This window comes from Quercus lobata, chromosome 12 (genome assembly GCF_001633185.2).
Source record: "Quercus lobata isolate SW786 chromosome 12, ValleyOak3.0 Primary Assembly, whole genome shotgun sequence".
Taxonomy (NCBI): domain Eukaryota; kingdom Viridiplantae; phylum Streptophyta; class Magnoliopsida; order Fagales; family Fagaceae; genus Quercus; species Quercus lobata.
Window position 1 is genome coordinate 19013403 of NC_044915.1, and position 21771 is coordinate 19035173.

The following is a 21771-nucleotide window of genomic DNA, read 5'->3' on the forward strand; positions in this document are numbered from 1 at the left end:
CAAACCCAAACCTAAACTTTAAACAAACCCATCCACCATCTCTTTCATGTTCCGCTATATCAGTTTCAGTCATCCCCCACTCTATGACCATTAGGACCTCTACTTCAAAAATCCACCTTCCATGCACCCTTTAGAGTATTGTTAGGCTTAAATCAAAGAGAGAAAATGAGAACTTAGGGTTTAGGATTTTAAGAGAACATGTTAGAGTGAGAGGCTAAGGTTAGGATTTGGTTCGGATAGAGAGAAATAGAAGGATTTGTTGTGGAAATTTTGAGCTACTGCCAATGATGGCAATGGCAATGAAAGGTGAGAGGCAGAGCTGCGACTTGGAATTCTACCATGGGTTGAGAGAGAGAGAGAGAGAGAGAGAGAGAGAGAGTGGTTAATGAGAGCTCACCACTGAGAGGTGGTGGCGATGAGTGGTGGCGAGCAGTGATTGGTGAGAATCAGGCGTGAATGAATCTTTTAAAAGAGAGTTTGCAAAGTTCGAGAAAAAATAAGGGGCTATCCATGTTCCCTGTTCTTCATAAAAAAAAAATGTGGAAAAAAAGTTTCAATTAAATTTATTTATTAAAAGTAGATTTTAATATTTATTTTAATTCTTAGAAGATTTGTTTAAAAGATATTTAATGTTTTGGTGTGATAAATCCATTTGGCATTAGTTCATTGACCAACAATACACGTGGCAAGTTGATGTGTCACTTAACAAACACATCAACACAATACTAACAGAACGGCTAACTATCAAGATGATATGAAATTTTAGGGAGGTGAAATTCAAACTTTGAAATTTTAGGGTATAAAATCAAAATACCCCCAAACTTCAAGGGTGTGGTTTGCAATTCACCTTTCATATTATGTTAAACTTTCTCGTGCATTGCACGAGTTATCAACTAGTATAAATAGTTACCAAAGTGAGTACATTGCCATATTATATGAGGTTTAGTATATTCTAAGGATTAATTTTTTTTCCTTTCGTGTAGCTCTTTACATCATAACCCCCACCCTCTTTGGCCAAGATGGTGAATAGGAAATTTGTAATCAAATGTGATTAAAATTGATCTCAATAGCGTGTTAGAAGATGTCCAATAACTCGTCTTGACTAAATAGGTCTAAAGAGTTACTACAGTTTCAAGCAAGGAAACTTTGCTTTCTTTCTTTTTTTGGTAGAAAGCAAGGCAACTTTCAAACAATGTTTAGGGTATATTTTGATATTGCTTATTTTGTTAAAATTGAAAAATTATTATTGAAAGTAGATAAAGGTAAAAATTAGTTGAACTAGTACAATAGGGCCCATGAATAGTGCAAAAAATAAGTTGAATAGTAAAATAATTTTAATTTTGAATCCTAACCCAAATACACACTTAATGTGTATTGTCCTTGGATGATAAATATAAAAGTTTTGGAAATATATAGCATTAGCCCAAAACCCTTAGTGAATGGTTTTTGTATTATTATTTTTTTAGAGTGTTTCAACCTATGATGACATCCGTATATAATAATAGCTATTTATCATCAGATCAAGTAATATGTGTTTTTGTGAGTTATAGTTAGCTCAATTAATAAAATTTTTGATGGTTGTATAATAGATGCTATTATCAGGAATGGACGTCATCAATTAAAATTCTAAAAAAAGAAAAGAAAAGAAGTAATATGTATTTTTCTTCTCTTATTTAAACCTAAATAACATGTATTTCTCTTTTCCATCTTAACTATTTTTGGTGGGGGGAAAATGTTTCGAGTTGCGGGATTAGCAGTATGTTGTAATTATTTCTCATAAAAAAAAAACTATTTTTGTCTTTCCCTATATTATTTTTTCTTCCTTGGTTTCATACTATTTTTTTTTTCATCTCATTAAGTAATGATCTCCTTATTATTACACTAGTAAAACATGTTTTATTTTTTAGGATCAAACTAATAATTTTTCTTCTGTTTTTGTACTTGCAAATTTTTTTAACTAGTCGCTAACCCATGCGATGCACGGGATAATTCAATAATAATCATATATATTTAATTTGCTTGAAGGTACATTAATAATTTTGAAAAAAAAAATGTACAATGAAACCCCTAATTGATAGCACACCCTAACATCAAAGACAGTAAAAGACTAAATTAAATTTAATTGGATTTTAGTTGATAGGTGGGGAAACTAAAGCATACCTTGCTTAGAAAAATTTTCATTTTGAGAAGACCAAACCTTGAATGTCACAAAGGGATCAGGCCAATGTTCTTATCTTCAATGCAAGGTCTCAATAGAAATTCCCAATAAGTTTAGTCACTCCAAGCCTCCAATTAAGAAGAGCTTAATTCGAATAATTAAAACAAACATAATTCATAAACTATGAAAGATGTAACCAAAGAAATAAAAATTATTTGAATACGTTGGCTAGGACACTCGCAATGTAAGCACTTGTCCATTCACTTACAACAAAAGTATCAAAACATGAAAATCACAATAACAAAATACAAATTTTTAACTAAATAAAAAAGTGCATTAACCTATATTTTACAATAAATACCCATAGAGCAAAATATAACAAAGAAATAAATATGTTTGAAAAATAAATATAGAGCAAAAAATAACAAAGGAAAAATAGTTCAAAAAAGTCATATAATTGAAGGTCTATGCAATAGTAAAGATATAATTTTTGTACACACATACCTTTCTTTCGGCTAATCTTCTAGCCTCCAATTCTCTCTCAACTTCTTCTTTCTTCCTAGTTGTTTATTCTTTTGCACTCTCTCTTGACACTACAATAGGATCCTTAGCAGCTTGACTGTAAGCTCTGTAGCTACATGACTTGAAAACCCAATATGGATAAATGTTTTCTTGGAGGCAGAGGGAGACACTAGCTACAACGTTTAGGGTTGTTGAAGGTTTAGGATTTATGGAGGCAGCCTTTATTTGTGTCAATGATGAAGTGTGGGTTTTGGGCCTTTTGGCAAAGAAGGGTTATGTAAAATAAAGATGTGTTCTAATTGGAATTGAAGCAAAAAAATAAAAATGATGTGGCAAATAAAAAGAAAAATAAAATAGTGATGACGTGGAAAATTGTGGGAGCTCCAAAGGCTTCGGTTTTATATATATATATATATATATACTAGTATTATGCCCGTGCGATGCACGGCTTAATAAAAAAATCATATGTAAATTAAATGTTTGATAAAAAATCATATATAAATTAAAAAATATATTTTGATGTTAAATATAGATTATAAAAAACAGCACTATTTCAAAAGTATTAAGAATTAGCTTTCAATTCCTATTAAAGAAAATAAGTATAAGAATCACTAATTTTTGTTGTTTGTTGTTGGACTGAGATTATGATAGGATGATAGATTGAACATATTAATAACACAAATTTCCTTACCTTTCATTCTTAATATTACGAATTGTATCTAGATTGTACCTACTTTTGTGATGATTGATATAGAATTTTAAGAGAGAGAAAACGTACAATTTTTTTGCAAAAGATTATTACAAATTAGTTGTACTTTTCTTTTTAGTTGCTTTATAACTTCTTTGGATAAAGTTGTGTTGATAACAACTTCTTCTTCTTTGTGGGTTTTTATTTTATTTTAATTACAATGATTTTTTAGATAAATATAACATATTATTTGTTCTTATCAACCTTTATTCTATTGTTTTATCACTTCTTAGGATAAATTAGTTTTGTTCTTTGTGTATTTATTTTATTTTGTTTTTAAATTTCTACATTTGATAATTAGGTTTTAATAAATATATAAAAATCATATTCTATTTCCTTACAGATCAATCACGTTTTTTTTTTAGTTTGGTAATATAACACATTGATTAACAATTCTATTTTCAATAGGATTTAAATTTTACGTCAAATGGGACCATAACAATAAATATTCTTTAAAAAAAAAAAAAAAACTCTATCTTATATCCTTATGGCGTCATTCACGTGTTTTTATTTTTATTTATTTATTTATTTTTACATTATGTTGATATCAACAATTTTTTTTTTCATTCTATCCATAAAAATATGACCTTTTTTATTCCTTTTTTTTTCATGGGATAACAACAACCACGTTAATTAGAAATCCTAATTATAATAGGATATAGTCATATACATAATATTTAATTTTTATTTTTATTTTAAAAAATTCTTTGATTTTTCTTCAATTTTGTGTAGCCACTTGGCACAACCACGACTTCTAAGCCTAACTTATATACCAGATAATTAATTTGAGAAATATTGAGTAAATGAATAATATATATATATATATATATATATGATGTGATTAAATCTAGGATTAGGCTGTACATGAAAAAAGTATATCATATTATCTCAATAAGGTTAAAGAAATTAAAGTCGTACCTTGTGAAAGAGAAAAAAATTGTGATAGTTTAAGCATTATAAAGTATAAACTTTGATAACCTTGTGGTCTGCAAATAATATTTTCTTGGGTGTGTTCAATAATTATTTCGAGATTAAACATAAAGACAAAGAGAGATTAATATTTGAAAACAAATCCATTTAATGGTTTTTGTTTACCGGATAAGTTTGAGGCTTTTTTTGAGTGTGAGTATTGCTACAAAATTGCTGATGTTATGCTTGTAAGGGAAGCCCGTCTTCTTCCTCAATCGCATTCAATTATTTTTCTCCACAATCTTCTGTAACCATAATGTAAAAACGAAAACAAAAAAATTAGTAGATTGAATTGTAAGTAAAAAAATTAGCAGTTTCTCAAAAAAAGAAGAAGAAGTAAATAAATTAGCAGATAAAACAAAACAGTTACTTAAAAATAATATTAAAAAAATCATGTAGTCTACACATGAGGAGAGGAAGAAAAAAGAGAAGGATCGATGAAGATAACTAATGAAATACTAATGATAATATGGAGTAGGACTTTCAACAAACAACATATATAGAATTCTCAATGTATGGAGAAACAATTGAACTATAAAAATGTCTTTAGGGCTGGGATCTTTCAGTTTCGTAGTTTTTTTTTTTAAAATGCTTTGTAATTGAATTGTTCAATATGTGTTTAGAAAATCTAAACTACAATTTATAATCTTCCAAATTAAAGAAGAGTATAGGATTGGAATATTGGATATTTGTTATCCAATTAGTGGAGAAGAAGTATAATTCCTTTTCATAGGGAATCAAGTAGTTTCTCTTTTTTGGACTCCAAACTTAATCTTCTATCCTCTTTCTTTGAAAAAAAGAAGAAGATTAACATCATCTAGAATTTATACACTTGGAAAATTAAGATCATCCCGGGATCTATGGTGACAAAAAAAGAAAAAAAAAAAAGAGAGAGAGAGAAGCTATAAGATAGAATAAAAAAGTGAAGAAAACAAAAGGTTAACATCAATTTTTATTTACATTATTTAACATTTTTGTTCATTCTAATATCCATTCCGTATATTGACCTAACAAATAAAAAACAATGTTAATCTAATTTTAGTTAATGATAAGAATAAATTAGAGTCATGGTAGTCATAAATCTAATTTTATTTAATGATAAGAATAAATTAGAGTCCTCATAGTATATTATCCTTTTTTAGTTCTTTAAAAATCTAAAAATTTAATAAAATTTCTGCAATTTGGTGAAGCCACGTGGTACAACCATGGCGTCTAAGCCCAACTTTTATTATATATATATATATCATAGAAACATGTACTATGTTGTTGGTTTTTTTTTTTTTTTTAATTAAGATTATTTTTTCAACTTTAACATGTACTATGTACGTATTTTGGTTTCTTGTTACACGTGATAATATAATTTAAATTAAAAAAAAAAAAGAATTAGATGAAGAGTCTATTGATTTTAGACTTTGTTGATAACATTTTAGATAAACACAACTGCTATAGTTGTAAATCAAATATTACTTTATTTCATTACTTGATTTGTCATATTTATCCAAAAAATATTTATATATCTATTCTTAAAATCTAAAAATTTATTAAAATTTCTGCAATTTGGTGAAGCCACTTGGCACAACTACGGCGTCTAAACCCAACTTTTATTATATATAATATGATAATATGATATAATATGATATATAGATTACTAATAAGATTTGTATTTTTTTTTTTGGGTGTCATTTAATTTTAATATAGTCATAAAATTAAGATAGATAAAAAAAAAAAAAAAATGGGACTAATCAGGGCAATTCCCAGAGTTCTTTGATTTGATGGTATTCTTTCTCGCGCCTTCGCTGCTAATCTTCTTTCATTCTCCTTCCTCAGTTGCTCTTCGCTCACTCAATCGAATTATAGGGTTAGGGTTTCGCCAAAAAACCGAAAGTCACAAATGGAAAGGCAGAGAGGAGACCGATTCAATGGGCAGCAAGAGTCCCAACACCAAAACCAGCAACTCTCCGATCACCATAGCCACCATGAACAACAGCAGCAGCAGCAGCATCATTTCAACAATTCCAACTACCAGGTCCAGGACCAGCAGCACCTTAACAACCCTAACTACCATTCAAACTACCACCACCATGACCAACACTTCAACAATTCCAACTATCAACAACATCCCCCCCACCATCACAATCACCATCAACACGTGAACTTTGAGCCAAACGATTCGTCGTCGTTTGGCTCTGGAGGTTTCCCTCCCAATAGTGGTGCCGGTGGATATGGTTCTGGTTCTGGTTCTGGTTCCGGTTCCGGTTCCGCCTATTCTGTACGCAAAAGAGGCCGGCATCGAGGAGATACTCCAGGTGTGTAGTAATGTGATGTTCTGTTTGGTAGCTGAGAAAAAGTGTAGGAAAAGAAAATTCGTAAGCTTAATAAAACTTAGTGCTTTCGTTTTTCTTTTTCAAATTTTCATCATAATGATACTGAAAAAAAAATGTGGTTTAATCGCCCTAATATAAATTTCAATTTACAATGTGTCCCTAAACTTTTGAAACTGAGTAATTAGTAATCACCTCTGAATTTCGCTCTAAATTTGCAAATAGCCCTTTAGAATTGAAGATATTTAACTTGGCATGATATTCATTTTTAAGGCTTTTGTTGTAAGGATTTTAAGTTTTGACCGTACAAGAGAGGCTTCATGGTTCATAGTAACTTCACTTTATAGAATGGGAATGCACGGCTCTGCCTCACGAGATACTTGGCTTTTAATCCAATTCATGTGTGTAATTATGATTATATGATGAAAGAATTGTTTCGATATTTATTTATTGATTTTGGCTTGGGAATTTTTCTTTGTACTTTTATGGGGTGCTTTCTTGTGGAAATCATGTTAATTATGTCTGACTGCAACTTTAATTAATGTCCTAAGTTGTAACCTTTTTTTTTTTTTAATTTTCCCCCTTTTAGATAGCGTGGACGGTTTTGGTAATGTAAAACTTTATGTTGTACCGGTTTCCAGAACAGCAACGGAAGGAGATGTAAGTTATTGTTTCCCTCAAGGCATTAACATGTCCGCAATATTTGCTGTATGTGAATGTAAATGTTCATAGATCAATGAGCTTTAGCTAAAATGATACTTCTTCCCTCATAAGAACGTAGGAGATGAAGGTTGAGGGTGCAGTTTCAGAACTCATATGTAGAACTTATCAATCAAAAGTAAAAAAGAAGAAGAAGTACATATCTGTTTGAACTAGCTTCTTCCGTAAACATGCATCAAGTTTGTATTTCAACTTTTAGTTGTGTTGAAATTCCAAGAAGTTAGAATTTCTCCTTTTTGATGTGTATATGTAACTGCATACCTAGTCCTAGCCAGAACTTTGGAATAGAGGGAGAGGCATTCTAGTCTTTACGCATAAAGGGAAGTCTGTCAAGAAGGTTTTTTTTTTTTTTTTTTTTCCTTGAAGGGTTAAAGGGGGGTTCCTTTTTCTTGGCAAAGCATTTGGGGAGCTAGAGTGCCTTGTAAGGTCATTTTTCCCCCCTCACATGGACAGCAGCCCTGGGAAAGATCTTTACTGTTGATATTTGCAAAAGTGTTATGTTGTGATCTTATACTGGTGCTGAATGTGTAAGCAATTGTGGAGAGACGGCAGATCATCTTGCTTCATTGTTCTGTGGCTAGAGAATCGTGGTCTCTTGTGTTTGCTTTATTTGGAATATCTCGGATTATGCCAAAGATGGTAGTTCAAATGTTGGCACGGAAAGTTCCATAATAATAGTGGTCTAAGAGTTGGGAAGGCTGCTCCTTTCTGCATCTTGTGGACTATTGGGCAAGAAAGGAATAGTAGGACTTTTGATGGTGTAGAAAGTCCTATTTTTGTCCTTAATTTTTCTTCTCTTTCAAATTGTTACTATTTTCTGTGCTTGTAATAATTATTACTTCTTATTAACTCTTGGATTTTGCTTCTAATTACATCAGATCCGACCTGTCTTTGAAGAACATGGAAATGTAGTTGAAGTTGTTATATTGAAAGATAAGAGAACTGGCCAACAACAAGGTATTGTAATGCTGTTATATATATAAAATATGTATATTTCGTGATCCATATTAGTGTATTTCCTGGTCTTTTGAGAAGTTCTCTAGAGCGCCAAAATGCTCATTGTTTATCTTGATTACCTTTATCACTTATTGACCATGGTTTCCTATCTACAACACTGAAATGACCACAAAACTTTCTAGCAGCCAGCATTTCATTATGAAATTTGTAAGGTGGATAGATCCTGCTTTTGTACCATGGGTGCTCTGACCCAGAGGTTAACTTATTATGAACAGTCAAACCTTAGTAAGATGATTAGCCATGTGCTATTTCTCATTGATGTTACTTAAAAATGGTAGACATTTATTATCTGTGTTCTTATAAAGTTTTCCTTGGTTCTTTTTTTGTTTTATTTTTTTTAGAACTGTTGAAACGGTCGCTAATTTGAATGGTCCACTTTGTCCCTTACTTTCATCACTGTCAAGAGGCAAAATAATATATAATAGATGTAAAATATAGAACTAGGATACAAGAGTGAAGCTTGAGAGTGAGAACATCGATTTTTTGTTTCTATCAAAAATCATAATGGAAGAGTAACAGAAATATTATGGATATGTGTTTTGTGGAAGAATATCAATACTTCTGTGCTTGTGGATGTGGCTTTACTTGTACAGGAAGTTGTTTTGTGAAATATGCAACGGTAGATGAAGCTGAAAGAGCTATTAGATCTTTAAACAATCAATACACTTTTCCTGGGGTGAGTTATTGAGCTTCTTGGATAAATAATACAAAGCCTCTTTGTGCTGTTGTTTGTGTATTTGATTTACATATTTTCTTTTTCCAGGAACATGCTCCCCTCACAGTCAAATATGCAGATAGGGAACGGGAGCGTCTTGGCGGTTGTTCTTTTTGACATTGTCTTACTTTTACCTTTTCTATCAATTCTGCATTTCTACATGTTTTTGAGTTTCAATAGTGATAATGTTCTTTGGCATGTATTTGAGTACATATGGTATCTGCACAGATGCATTGGCTTTGTCTTGCATGATGCTTCCGGTTTTTCACTTATCCACATATTTTTTGCAAATATATGAACCATCTGTTTTTTTTTTTTTCCCCTCTCAATGGTTACACAATATTTTTGCCAAAACTCATTGGGTGTTTGTGTAACTTATCAATAAAGAAAAGTTTTTAATTTTATTTATTTTATTTTATTTTTTATTTTTTTTATATATATTATCCCCTGTTCATTTTCTGGTTATATTTTTAAATAATTTCTTGTGATAGCAGTGGTGGACAAATTGTATGTTGGTTGCCTGAACAAAGATGCTTCAAAAATGGAAGTTGAGGAGGTATGTTCCATTTTCAAAAAAATGTTCTAGTTCTTTGCCTTCCTCAGCAAAATAAAGTGAACTCTCTCATTTTGGTATCTTCTTGTATGTATGCACCAACAAGGAATGGTTACAGACACAGGATGCATAGAGATATGTGAGGTGAGGGTAATGTGTTTAGGATGCCTAGAAGGGTCATTAGCCACCACTTGTGGGTGGGATGAATATACAACAAAAATGAGGATGCATTTCCTTCACATGGTAGAATGAATAACAAAATTGGGACCATGAGACCTATAACTATTCTCTAGAAAATATAAGGACAAAGGTTTGAAAGCCAACTCTTTACTGAGATCAGTGTGGGGACATGGACTGTTCAAGTTGTGAGCGATCTTCTTTTAATGAATAGCTTTCCAAAATACATGTTGTATGTCATTGAATGGGCATGGACAGAAAATCAACTGAGATTAAAACTGCATGTGATTCAATGTGTGCTTGGGTTAAAATATCTTGTATGTTACCTGTGTGCTATATATATGTATTTTTGTGTGCATGTCCCAGTGTTTGACCTTTGCAGTTTGATGTTAAACCTGTTTCCCTATGTGAAACCTCTTTGTTGTAATTGTTGTTGTTCACATGACTTTATGGAAAGCATCCTTGCTCATTTTTCTTTCACAACTCAGCTACAGTTATTAAGCTTTATATTCTCATAGTCTTTATATATTTGATGCAATGAATTTTATATGGATGTTATCTCTGTCAGATATTTTCCGCCTATGGTCCCATTGAAGATGTCTATATTGTACGCGATGAGCTGAAGCAAAGTCGTGGTGTGTTGTTGATCTAACTATCTAATCTGTCTTTCATATTTAATGGTGAATTATGGTATTTAGGACTGGACATGTTGGTAGGTATTTTTTGCTCTGGACTTTCATTTCAGCCCCAATGTATTGGTTTCACCTAAAATCTCCAGCAATTCTAATTGACCCCATACAATCACTTTTGCAATTATTTGGTCAATTCTACATTGTTTTTTTTTTTTTTTTTTTTTTTTTTTCTTCTATCTGATTTTGTACCCATGTACTAAGGGTAAATTAGAGAAAAAAGAAGGAAAAACATTGTAAATGGTGAATACTTTACCTATATTTTTTGTTTAAAGCTTGTTGGCTCTCGAGCAGTGTTGTTAAAAGCACACTTAAAGGTCAAAGACCTGGTTTAAGTGCTTTGTTTGACCAAAATGAAACTCATTTAAGAGGCACTGCTTTTCTGGTGCTTTTTGAAGAAGCAAAATGCCTACTTAACTGCACCTTTTTATTTTTAGTTTTCTATATTTCTTATAAAAAAATGAATGATTAAAATTAAATGGTTGATCTTATGGTGCTTTTATATATAAATATATATATATATATATAAATCTTTCTTAAAAAAATATGAATCATTTAACTTAACTGCTCAATTTGAAGGCAATGATGTGGACCGCTGATTTATTATGCAAACACTATTCTTAAGGTGTTGTACTACAAATTTTTTTTTTGTTTGCATATCAAATGACATGACATTTTAATATGACCAAGGATAATTTACTATTCTTATACTTTTTGGTCTGCCTTTTGGATGTATTTTGACTGAATGCTACACTTCATTTTGATCAGAGCTATCTATTCATGCATTTTATAAAGTACAGAGAATTATATAAAATTATATAGGCATTTTTTTAATGCTTTTATGAACACTGCTCTCAGAGGTATCTTTTGTGTACTTCCTTTGTATGTGAGTTGTCTCCTTTGTGGTTGTCTAATAATTTTTTTTGCTTGGGGGAAAAGGAATCAGCTCTTTTATCTGCCTGTGTTGGCACATAAAGTTTCATAATTTCAAACTCTGTTTTGCATTTTTAAAGCACAGATAGTGCAATAGATCTGTCTTTCTGTTACACTATCAATTGATGTTTCATTTGAAATGGATGTTTATGCTGTTTTGAAGGATGCGGATTTGTTAAATTTTCCCATTGGGAAATGGCACTGGCGGCAATCAAAGCATTAAATGGAACGTTCAAGATGAGGGTAAAGCTTATAAATTACTTTTTCTCTGTTTGTTTCAGCATTAGTGTTTTTTGGAAAATGGATCATTTTCCAGAGAACATTTTTTTGGAAAACTATCTCATTTTCCGGTGTTTGGTAACGACCTTGAAAATGAGTTTGAGAATGTTTTCCGATGTTTGGTATTCACAAATTTTTTGTAACATTTCTTGTATATAGGTAACACCAGCCAAGTAGTGTGACAATAAAATTCCTACTGCACACGTCAACTGATTAAAGAAAAAAGGGATTTCACACATCCTAGAAATAATGTGGGGTTATATTTTTTTTGATAATCTGCAATGCATTAAATCAAAACGAGGAAATACAAGTGTTGGCATCTTCCAAACAAACAGCAGCTAAACTAGGTGGAAGATTACCTGAAGTAAAAAAAACAAGACAACATAGAATCTAATGCGAACTTTGCTGCTGTATGAGCAGCAGAGTTTCTGCTTCTTTTGACCCTATTGTTATATTAAAATACCATATTGGTTTTGGCTTCACGAGTTGGAGAACAAGTGAAAAACAAATGTGATAATGTTAACAAAAAAACAAGAGCTATAACCTATGCAGTTATGTTAATTAAGCAATTATGTAAATGAATAAACACTCAATCGGTAATAAAATCTATAAAAATTTGAACAAATACAAATCATGCTACAACGCATAAAAATCTGTTGGAAAAAAAAAAAAAAACCTAATAGAATAGAATCTAATAGAATCACTACTCAGCATATTAATAAAATCAGCAAACAAAAAAAAAAAAAGTACTGCTGCAGATTAATAAAATCAGCATAGTAATAAAATTTAATAGAATCACTACTCAGCATATTAATAAAATCAGCAAACAAAAAAACAAAGTACTGCTCTGCAGATAAATAAAATCAGCATAGTAATAAAATCTAATAGAATCACTACTCAGCATGTTAATAGAATCACCACTTAGCAAACAAAAACACTGAATATCTAATAAAATTAGGATTTTGGAAGAGAGGAATGAAAAAAAAGTACCGCTGCAGATTTGTTCGCCCTTGCAAGGAAGAGCTACTGACAGATCTGTGAGGGAGGAAAAAAAAAAAAAAAAAACCTTATCAAATAACAGTTTTATAGAAGGGAAGAGAAACAGAGAGAAGAGAGAAACAAAAAGTGAAATCAATGGAAAGAGATCGAAGAGACCAGAGAGTGACAATGTGGGCATTAGAATTGAGAAGAGAGAAAAAGTGAAGGGAAGAGAAGATTTGAGAGTGCTTACCGTGAAAAAGAGTGAAAGAGCGCCAAACCAATATTGTTTCCCATGGCAAACAAAAGAGAATATATATAGGAGTTAAGAGCCATGAGGGAGAGAGCTTGTTTTCCGAATATTTTTATTGGACAACAAGCGATAGAAAATAAGCTTTATTTTTATTAGGGTTTTCCATTGAATAAAGATAGTTTTCCGTTGACTGATTTTTTTATACTACCAAACACTGGAAAATATGGAAAACTATCTTTATAGAAGGTTTTTCAGCGAAATAAACAGAGCATTTGATATGTACCACTTATCTCATTGAACTTGTAGAGGCTTTCTATTCATTATTATTTTCCTTTTTTGTATTCTTTAGGGTTGTGACCAGCCATTAATTGTTCGTTTTGCGGATCCTAAGAAACCTAAGATTGGAGAACCAAGGTTTCTGCTTTCTTATTACTTTCTTATATAACTGTTAACCTATGCTCTGTTTGTGATTATCAGATAGTAATTAAATTACAAGTTAACTGATCCATGTAAAGGACTTGGAGTTGTCACTTTTCTTTGTCCACTCCAAGAAAAATTCTGTCCAATTCAGCTAGTTCCTCGCCTGTGCTAATATCTCTTCATCTCACACTACAACAAAAGTGATAATAATTTGTTTGCTGATTATGTCTTCTTTCTCTCTCCAGGGGTAATCATATATTTGCAAATACAAATTTTGCTCCTTGTTCACAAGAACCATTTGCTAGGAACATGTGTGTCTCCATTCCTCTTCTTCCTTATTTTTGTTGTTCTTGTTGAAATACTCTAATATATATTTGCCAATGAGCTCTGGCTCAAACAGCACCTCCTCCCCCTTTAAGATAGTGTGGAAGGTATGGTGTGAGTTCAAAACCCAATGGGTGTGTAACTTACCAACAACAATAATAAAAAATCTAATATATATTCTTTTTTTGGCAGGGTAGCACCCAGTCTTGGCAAATCTATGGGAGGGTGTATTTTGCCTAATGCTTCATATCCTCTGCGACCAAATTCTTCAAGTTCATTACCTCAATCAGTTTCTCAGATGGAAAAGCAAGAACCTTTCATGCAACAATCATTTCCTCCCCTACAGCAGCTGCCTTCACAGTTGGCTCAGATGCCATTACAACAGACACGAACTCCACAGACAAGCTCGCAATCATCTCAACTAGAAGGCTCTGAAGTGCAGAGGCAGTCTCATCAAACTGGAAAAGTGGAGCAGCAGCCGAGTTCACAGGTAAATAGTCAGCAGGTACCACAAAATGATAAATGATTATTTAGTTCCTTTGTATGGGGTAAGTTATCTATTGGTCTTTGAGGGAAATCAGAATTGAAGGGATTGGCATACTTGCAGGAATAATGTCATAAGCATCCTCTCATAGCATTTGTTTTCAGCACGACTTATGATTGGCTTTGTAGTATGGATATCCAAGCTTTTATAGAAATGTTTGTTTACCTCAATAGACAATAAACTATCAAGAATGTGTGGTGTCTCCAGAAATACCTGGAGTGGTGATAGTTTCGAATTGGAGTTTGTATCCTTTCAACAGTTCTAAGTTTTGGCGCTGTTGATATCTTCTAGTTGTGATTTCCCATTGGTGGATAATAAAGCCATATGCATGCATTACAGTTGGTGTTTAAAGAGATGTTTTATTGTTTGTATCCTTTCAACAGTTCTAAGTTTTGGCGCTGTTGATATCTTCTGGTTGTGATTTCCCATTGGTGGATAATAAAGCCATATGCTTTCATTACAGTTGGTGTTTAAAGAGATGTTTTATTGTTATACCTGCTAGTCGCAGATACTAGATACTGTTGAATGGATTCATTTAACTTCACATCATATGTAAGCTTGTGACTTTGTCCAGACTTGATCCTGGTTGTTGTAATTTTGGCAACTATGCCACTTGGTCCGTCAGTGATATTATTTTTCCCCCTCCCTGCAGTCTCCAACAGTTGCTAGTAGTTCTACCTCACCTGCTGTACCTTTAAGTCCTTATATAACTACTTCTTTAGAGTGTGATTGGAGCGAACATACCTGTCCTGATGGACACAAGTATTATTATAATTGTGTCACTCGTGAGAGTAGAGTAAGTTTTCTCCCTGAACCATCTTTCTTGCATTTTTCTGGTTTGAGTTTTGGTACGTTGAGAAGATGAGTAAATAGCTGTGAAAAATTGCTTTGCAGTGGATGAAGCCTCAGGAATATTCCTTACATGAGCATCAATTACTGAAGCATCAAAACCTGCAAAATCCAAGCCATCAGCTTCAGCCCTCTTTGCCTTCAAGCCAACAAGTAATTCAGATAGAACAGGTGCAGCTTCAGCCAGTCTCTTCCTTCAGAAACTTCTAAAACCCTACCTTATCTGCACTAGTCAGAATTCAGTTTTTGTTGGTGTTTTATCTTCTTCTTCTTCCCCTTTTTCTGGTTGTAAATTAATTTTTTTTCTTAACTTTTGTTTGTTCGTTGCATAATTAGTTACGCACCTGGTGTTGTGTGATAAATTGTCATCACACATTCCCACTTCAGTAGTTCGACACCTTTCAATGTCGGCTAATATCTTAGGTGCTACATAACTTCATCCTCTTCAAAGTTAGGCACATGGTGGAATATGGTCATTCACATGGTGAAGTTTGGCTCACCAAACGTAACTAGACCTCCTGTTAGAACTTCTGAATCGCAACTTTCATGTATTGAACTGTAGCCTCTGTTTGTCTATTCTAGGGTTGACCATGGCCTCACCAAAAGTTGCATTGCTCTGGTTTGGTAACAGATTTACCTGATGAGTTGGCCAGTGTCTTTAAGTTTTACAGTCTGGTGGAAATGAGTTGTGTGCTTAATTACTTGGGCTTGTCCAAAATCATTGGATGCTGATTTAGCAGGATGGGTTATATGACGGAGGTAGAATTTCTATATTGTAGTGTAATGGAACAAGTGCTTTTCATTCATTTCTCAGAAACTCATCTTGGCAAATCTTTATTATGTTATGGATATCAGTTGTAGTACCGCATGGCCAATGGACACTGGACTCTTCTCACAGCATGTCCTTTTGAGGAACTAAAATGTTCATCTTCCCCTCTTTCCCCCCTCTTTTTGACTTGATGGAAGGTATAAGTGCTTCATTTTAGTACGCTGTAATTTTGTAGGAATTGGATCATGTGCAACTGCAGTCAGAATCTAGTCCTGTTATTGGCCCAACTTGTGCTTAAGAGGTATCATTTCTGATATTCATTATCTACTTGGTCTTTTTTAATTTCTGAAATTTAAATGCTGGAAAGGTTGTGATTATTTTTCATGCTACAATTATTGCTTTAAAAAAAAAAAAAAAACTCAATTGTAGTTGCATGGTGTTTTCTTAAAAAGGTTGCAGAGATGCTGATGGTGGCTCTTCTCTGTGCATGCATCTTGGCAAATTGGTAGCTATGCAAACAATTTCCATGAGTGATTAGTTACAAAAAACATTAATGAATTTAAAGAGATAAGCTATGTTCCAACACCACCCCTCCCCCCCCCCCCCCCCCCTTTTTTTTTTTTTTTTTCTCTTTGCGTTATTCTTTTTTCTTTTGGGTTTTATTTATTTATTTTAACTGGAGTATATTTCACCAAGCATGTATGATTGGCTTAGATGAAATTATTTAGTGTATCCAGTGTAATACACCCTCTCACTATGTGGGAGGAGGGTGTAGTCCACCGTGGGTAGCAAATAATTTCTTAGCTTTTAGGTGGTGTTAAATGAGGGGGTAACAGCACTGTACTATGAATGTAATTCTGTATGCAGGGGACTTCTTGTTGGACATACGCAACTTCATTATTAACTTTTGGTGTTTATGTTTGAAGTTGATTGTGGTGGAAAAAGGGGCATCCAACGGCATTTTAATTGAAAATGAGATGCGGAGCTTAGAAAAGCATGTAATATTAGGTCTAGGTAGAGGTGGTGGCCACCAAATGTTTTATTTTTATTTTTTAATATGCGTATCTCAGTTGATAGGTTACCTTAAGGTAGTAATCTTTACAATTTATTTCGTTTACTTTCTAATTTATGTAAATTAAACAAAATCTTTAAATCGGAAGTTGCATTTTTGGCGTGCTTCTGCTGGTTTTCATGTAGAAAATTGAGGCTGATTTTAAGGGAATGTATTCAGTGTGTTTTTGGCTAAGCTTGTCCTCATGCTAGACGTGTTCTTGTGATTGAATATTGCAATTATTGTTTTACAGAAAATATTCTTTTCTACAAACCCATCCATCGAAGCATCTTTTTGAGTCCCATGCTCCGTGATGGCTGGAAATTGCAAGATTTCCGGAAAAGCCAGCCCAGCCTAATGGCTGTGTAAAATATGGGAGAGTCACCGTCGTGGATGGGCGGACGACCAGATGGATGATATTATATTATATATATATATATATATATATATATTTTGAAGAACCAAATGGATGATATTATATTTTAAAGAACTTTATTTTTAAATAAAAATCTTATTCCGATTTTAGAATTAGATGAGGAAAGCATAATTGCTATACTAGTGCATTACTCCAATCGAGTATTTAAATCCATAAATATTTTGAGATGCATCTGATTGGCCCGGTGAGAAAACAAGAAAAATATCATACAGGCATGGTAATGCGGATACACAGTATTAATATAATTGGAAGCAACAAATTCATATATGGGTTCCACTGGTGGAGACTGCTAGAATTATGCTAGTCTCTCCTGGCATTGTAATCCACCAAGCTCTAGTTATTCCCATCGATAACGATCTCATATGGCCTAAGCACATGCAGCTACTGAAACCATATATGAGCCATTCTTTTTTAACATGTAAAGCTAAAAGTACCCACATCCCTATCAAGATTTATTCCATCATTAGAAACAAAGAATCACACTCAAAATCCCTCATCTGTGCATGTGAGTCCCTGTATAGCAAAATTTCTTTCGTCACACCCCACGTCCTCCCTACCATTGTTCAATGAATCAAATCCACTAGTGGATTGCACATTAGCACGACATAATATTAGAGAGAAAAAAAAAATACAAATACGAATACGAGGCATTAACTCAACAGGCTCAATATGGGTAAAGAAGTGGTTGAGTTATTCTTTCTTGTTGCACTTGCACCCCCATGCATACCTAGCGACAGCACATTAAATTTCCTCACCAAATCCTCAAAAATTGAAACCTTTTATTGTGGATTCCCAGACAAAGGAAAAGCCAGAAAGCTTCCACATTAATTGTTCTCTCTGGAGAGTGGAGAGTAACCCCAAACCCTCAAAATCTTGACTGCTGTACTCTCAATGAAATCAATGCACATTCCCTTCAACAACAAAAAACAAAGATATAGGACAAAGAAGGGGTCAGGAGAATAAAAAGAAGAAAAGAAAAGAAAAGAATAAAAAAAATGCTGAAACAAAGAACCAAATTGAGAAACTAGTCCCTGCATTGGATCAAAAACCCTTGTTTACAGTGATAATATCATCGGGTTTGTATAAACGGGAATGGGTTCTACAAGAAAGATCACCACCTGTCACTGTCAGCAAGAAGATTACATCCCAAAACATCTACATATCCATCTCCTCTCCTACTAAGTTAGTAAACAAAAATTACATAAGTAGTAGTAATTAATTAACTGGTCCCTCTTCTCTACTCTTCCTTAAGCATATACGATGGAACAATGTCTTGAAGAAGTCCATGGTCTTTAAGCAAAGCAGCTCCTTGGGTGCAAAACCGAGTGTCACGAAGTAAACCAGGATTATTTGCAAATAAGCCATTAAAAGCAAAATTGGAATGTGTTAAGGGATTGGCAAGAGATTGTTGGTGCTGTTGTTGATAATGAGATAGGGTTCTTGGCATTGGCATAGTAAAGCTGGTGGCAGAGACACCTCCTGAACCTGGTGGAGCTCCAGCAAAGTTTTGGCGAGGCATGACTGGGCTTGGATGAGTGTGTTGCCCTTCATAGGTAGTCACAACTATGGTTGGATCTGTGAAAGAGCGTTCCACACGTTTCTTTACATTACATGAGGCTGTAGTGCAACGATAGTAACTCCTAAATCCACAAAGGAAAGACCTTTAGAATAATGCAAAAACCTTGAGCTTTAATTTGAGAAAGAAAAAGAAGGGTCAAATTGGATATTGAGGTTAATTTGTATTGCATTTATATACCTGGGAAAGGGGCTGTTCTTCACAGCTTTTTGACCGTACTTTCTCCATCTGTACCCATCTTCCAGATGATCAACCTCGCTCTTTGTCATAAACGCGAATCTCGGCTCTCTCTGTCTCTTCTGGTTTGTCTTCTTGGGTTTCAACCTAAACACCACAAACACCGAAACCAAATCTAAAAATCCATCCACATGATAATAAGATAAGAAAAAGAATAAAAAACCCCTCAAAAAGATTTTCCATTATAATCATTTTTAATGTAATTAAAACACAGAAAACAAAAAACATTAAAAAAAAAAAAAACCCCATTTTCTATCTTAACCTGTTTTCAAATGGGTATCTTCTAAACATAAAATCAAGAGCAAGAAAAGTAGGAAAAACCCAAAAAAAAAAAAAAAAAAAAAAAACTCACTGTTTCTTAGTCTTATCTGGTTGCTCTTCTTCCTGGTCTACAGCTTTATTATTAGTCTGCTCAGTATCATTCACTGCCTCACTGGATGCAGATGAGATCGAGGAAGAGTTAGGCGTGGCAGGCTGATTCAACACCTCAGAGCACTCTTTTACAGCTGGAAGTGGAGCTGAGGGAGCCATAGATATTGGTGGCAAATCAAAAAGAGGACTTGTATAATCCTGAACACCGGTACCCAGTAACTCCATAAACCCTAAAGAGCTCTTTTCTCCTTCAGAGAAGTCGAATATCCCAGAAAATGGATAGCTATCTGATATATGATCAGTAAACGAAGAAGATCCAACAAGCTCCTCCATCTTTATCATCTCCTTCCTCTCCATAACTCTCTCAAATTTGCAAATCTTTCATCAACCAAAGAGATCACTAAAAAAATAAAAGTGAAAGTTTCTATCTATCCCTAACACACACAGAGCAAAAAGAGAGAGTAGAGTAGAATAGGGCTGATCTGGTTTTAATTATAAGCTTTTAGAGAGAGAGAGAAAGTGAGAGAGAGAGAGTTTTTCTTTTGGGTCAGGAAGTGTGTGTGTGTGAGAGAGAGAGAGAAAGAGAGAGAGAGAGAGGGAGATTTGTGGGTGGAAAAAGAAGGAAAGAAAGGGTTTGGGTTTGGGCAACAAATTATATTGACCGGCAATTGCAGGTCAGATATTTGTACGGTGTTAAATTCATAACTGGGTAGCAATTCAATGCATGGTCCGACAAAGTGGTCGTAGCTTTCATACGTAAGAGTTTGACCGGTTAACCGGTTTCGATCGAGCTCAGTGTGTGTATGTGAACGGGGTTTACCCACACGTGAGATTCTTAAGCCGTAGAAAAAGCCTACTACTATTATCTAAACCTCTCACTCGTGTGCATGTGAACTCATGAACTACTAGTCTATTTCTGTAGGCTATTTGTATAATAATCTATTAATGCAATGAATCCTCCAAAGATATTCCTTTTTCTTTTCTTTTCTCTTTTGCTTCTAATCTTCTCCCTTTTGCTTTATATGTTTTCATTTTTATTTTCTATTCTCTTTGTCTTTTTAAATAACTTTTTGTTGAGTGTGTGTATAGATCCTCAGCTATCATATGGCCAGATTGTCTTCATCTGAGAACGAACCAAAAAGGAATAGAAAGAATTCAAAGAATGTAGTGATGAACATTTTATATTGCCAAAGGACGGGTGTTTACATGTCTTATTTGTTATCAAGTATATGATATATATAATATAACTGAGAATTTATCCTTGGAAAAATGGACAAAGTTTCATTAGAATGATGAATATGTATATGTATATATGTATATCTTCAATTCAAACTTCATATGAAAGCTATTCTTTAGAGTAAAAAAATTGAACCAATTCAACACAACTTCATTATTATAGATTATATACACATACATATGTATGCCATTCTTTATGAGTTGTGATTAGTTTGGGAAAAATTACCAAAAAAATTGGTTCTATAAACTATATGACAGACAATGGAACCAAGTTGTAGCTCAGAATCACACTGCTTTTTTGAAGATTAAAGTACCTTATTAAGGTGGAAAGAATTAACTTTAGGTGTGAAAAGGATTAATGTAAATGCCGTATAAGCTTCCTATAGTCGGTGAATGTCGGCTGTTTTATCTTTTGCAAAGGAAAATTCGCAAGAAAGATGGAAAAGATATTTATCAAAATTCTCTCTTTTTTTCTACATCTTTAATTTGGTTGGAACCTTAAGGAACAGTATATGCACGTGTGTAGCCGTGAGACACAAGGCTAGCTGACATAATTTCCGTGTAAACCTAACTTACCTTACATGCTGCAATAATTCTGTTTCCAACTTTTCTTGGTAACATTTATATTCAGCTTCTTCTTTGCGACTTTTATTTTTTTGGGGTAAATATCATATGCCTTCACATAGGTTTCATTGAATTCTTTGGCAATATCAATGGCCTAGCCTAGCTACCACCTTTGAAAGTTAATAAGTCATATAGGGCATAGTTGGGATCATTAATTATCTTTTTATTGGTGTAGGCTATTTCACTATTTGTCTTGATAGATCACAAGGCTCTCTTTCATTTTAGCAGGGTTCTTTAGAGACATCACCATGTTATTATATCATTTTTTATTATATGTTGCTGGTTTACCTTTATGACTTGA

The 21771-nt window shown here is 33.3% G+C and overlaps 2 protein-coding genes across 8 annotated transcripts; one reads left to right on the plus strand and one right to left on the minus strand.

The window, feature by feature from the left end:
• Positions 1-6124: 6124 nt before the first annotated feature.
• Positions 6125-17184, plus strand: LOC115971381 (flowering time control protein FCA). Of its 7 annotated transcripts, none has more exons than XM_031091268.1 (15): positions 6125-6703; positions 7308-7378; positions 8317-8395; positions 9049-9131; positions 9219-9273; positions 9665-9726; positions 10469-10535; positions 11686-11765; positions 13382-13446; positions 13698-13763; positions 13969-14266; positions 14973-15116; positions 15215-15340; positions 16174-16239; positions 16391-17184. In XM_031091268.1, the coding sequence occupies exons 1-14, from the start codon at positions 6289-6291 to the stop codon at positions 16234-16236; spliced, it is 1674 nt and encodes a 557-aa protein (XP_030947128.1). In that variant the 5' UTR covers positions 6125-6288; the 3' UTR covers positions 16237-16239; positions 16391-17184. The 7 variants fall into 7 exon arrangements, with proteins under 7 accessions (XP_030947128.1, XP_030947129.1, XP_030947130.1 ...); XM_031091269.1 differs by having other exon boundaries at positions 16806-17116; XM_031091270.1 differs by having other exon boundaries at positions 16865-17116.
• A 1240-nt stretch (positions 17185-18424) lies between these two features.
• Positions 18425-20201, minus strand: LOC115969965 (WRKY transcription factor 23-like). Its single transcript, XM_031089609.1, has 3 exons — positions 19591-20201; positions 19182-19325; positions 18425-19065 (listed from the first exon to the last, which is right to left on the minus strand). Exons 1-3 carry the CDS (start codon positions 19965-19967, stop codon positions 18663-18665), a joined length of 924 nt encoding a protein of 307 aa, XP_030945469.1. The 5' UTR covers positions 19968-20201; the 3' UTR covers positions 18425-18662.
• Positions 20202-21771: the final 1570 nt, after the last annotated feature.

Bases quoted from the DNA above. Each gene is read 5' to 3' on its own strand.
- LOC115971381 (XM_031091268.1), top strand. From the start codon at position 6,289: ATGGAAAGGCAGAGAGGAGACCGATTCAATGGGCAGCAAGAGTCCCAA. The intron at 6,704-7,307 runs GTGTGTAGTAAT...TCCCCCTTTTAG, and splicing joins GCATCGAGGAGATACTCCAG to ATAGCGTGGACGGTTTTGGT. The intron at 14,267-14,972 runs GTAAATAGTCAG...CCCTCCCTGCAG, and splicing joins AGCAGCAGCCGAGTTCACAG to TCTCCAACAGTTGCTAGTAG.
- LOC115969965 (XM_031089609.1), bottom strand. From the start codon at position 19,967: ATGGAGAGGAAGGAGATGATAAAGATGGAGGAGCTTGTTGGATCTTCT. The intron at 19,326-19,590 runs GTGAGTTTTTTT...TGTGGTGTTTAG, and splicing joins CCAGATAAGACTAAGAAACA to GTTGAAACCCAAGAAGACAA. The intron at 19,066-19,181 runs GTATATAAATGC...TTGTGGATTTAG, and splicing joins AAGAACAGCCCCTTTCCCAG to GAGTTACTATCGTTGCACTA.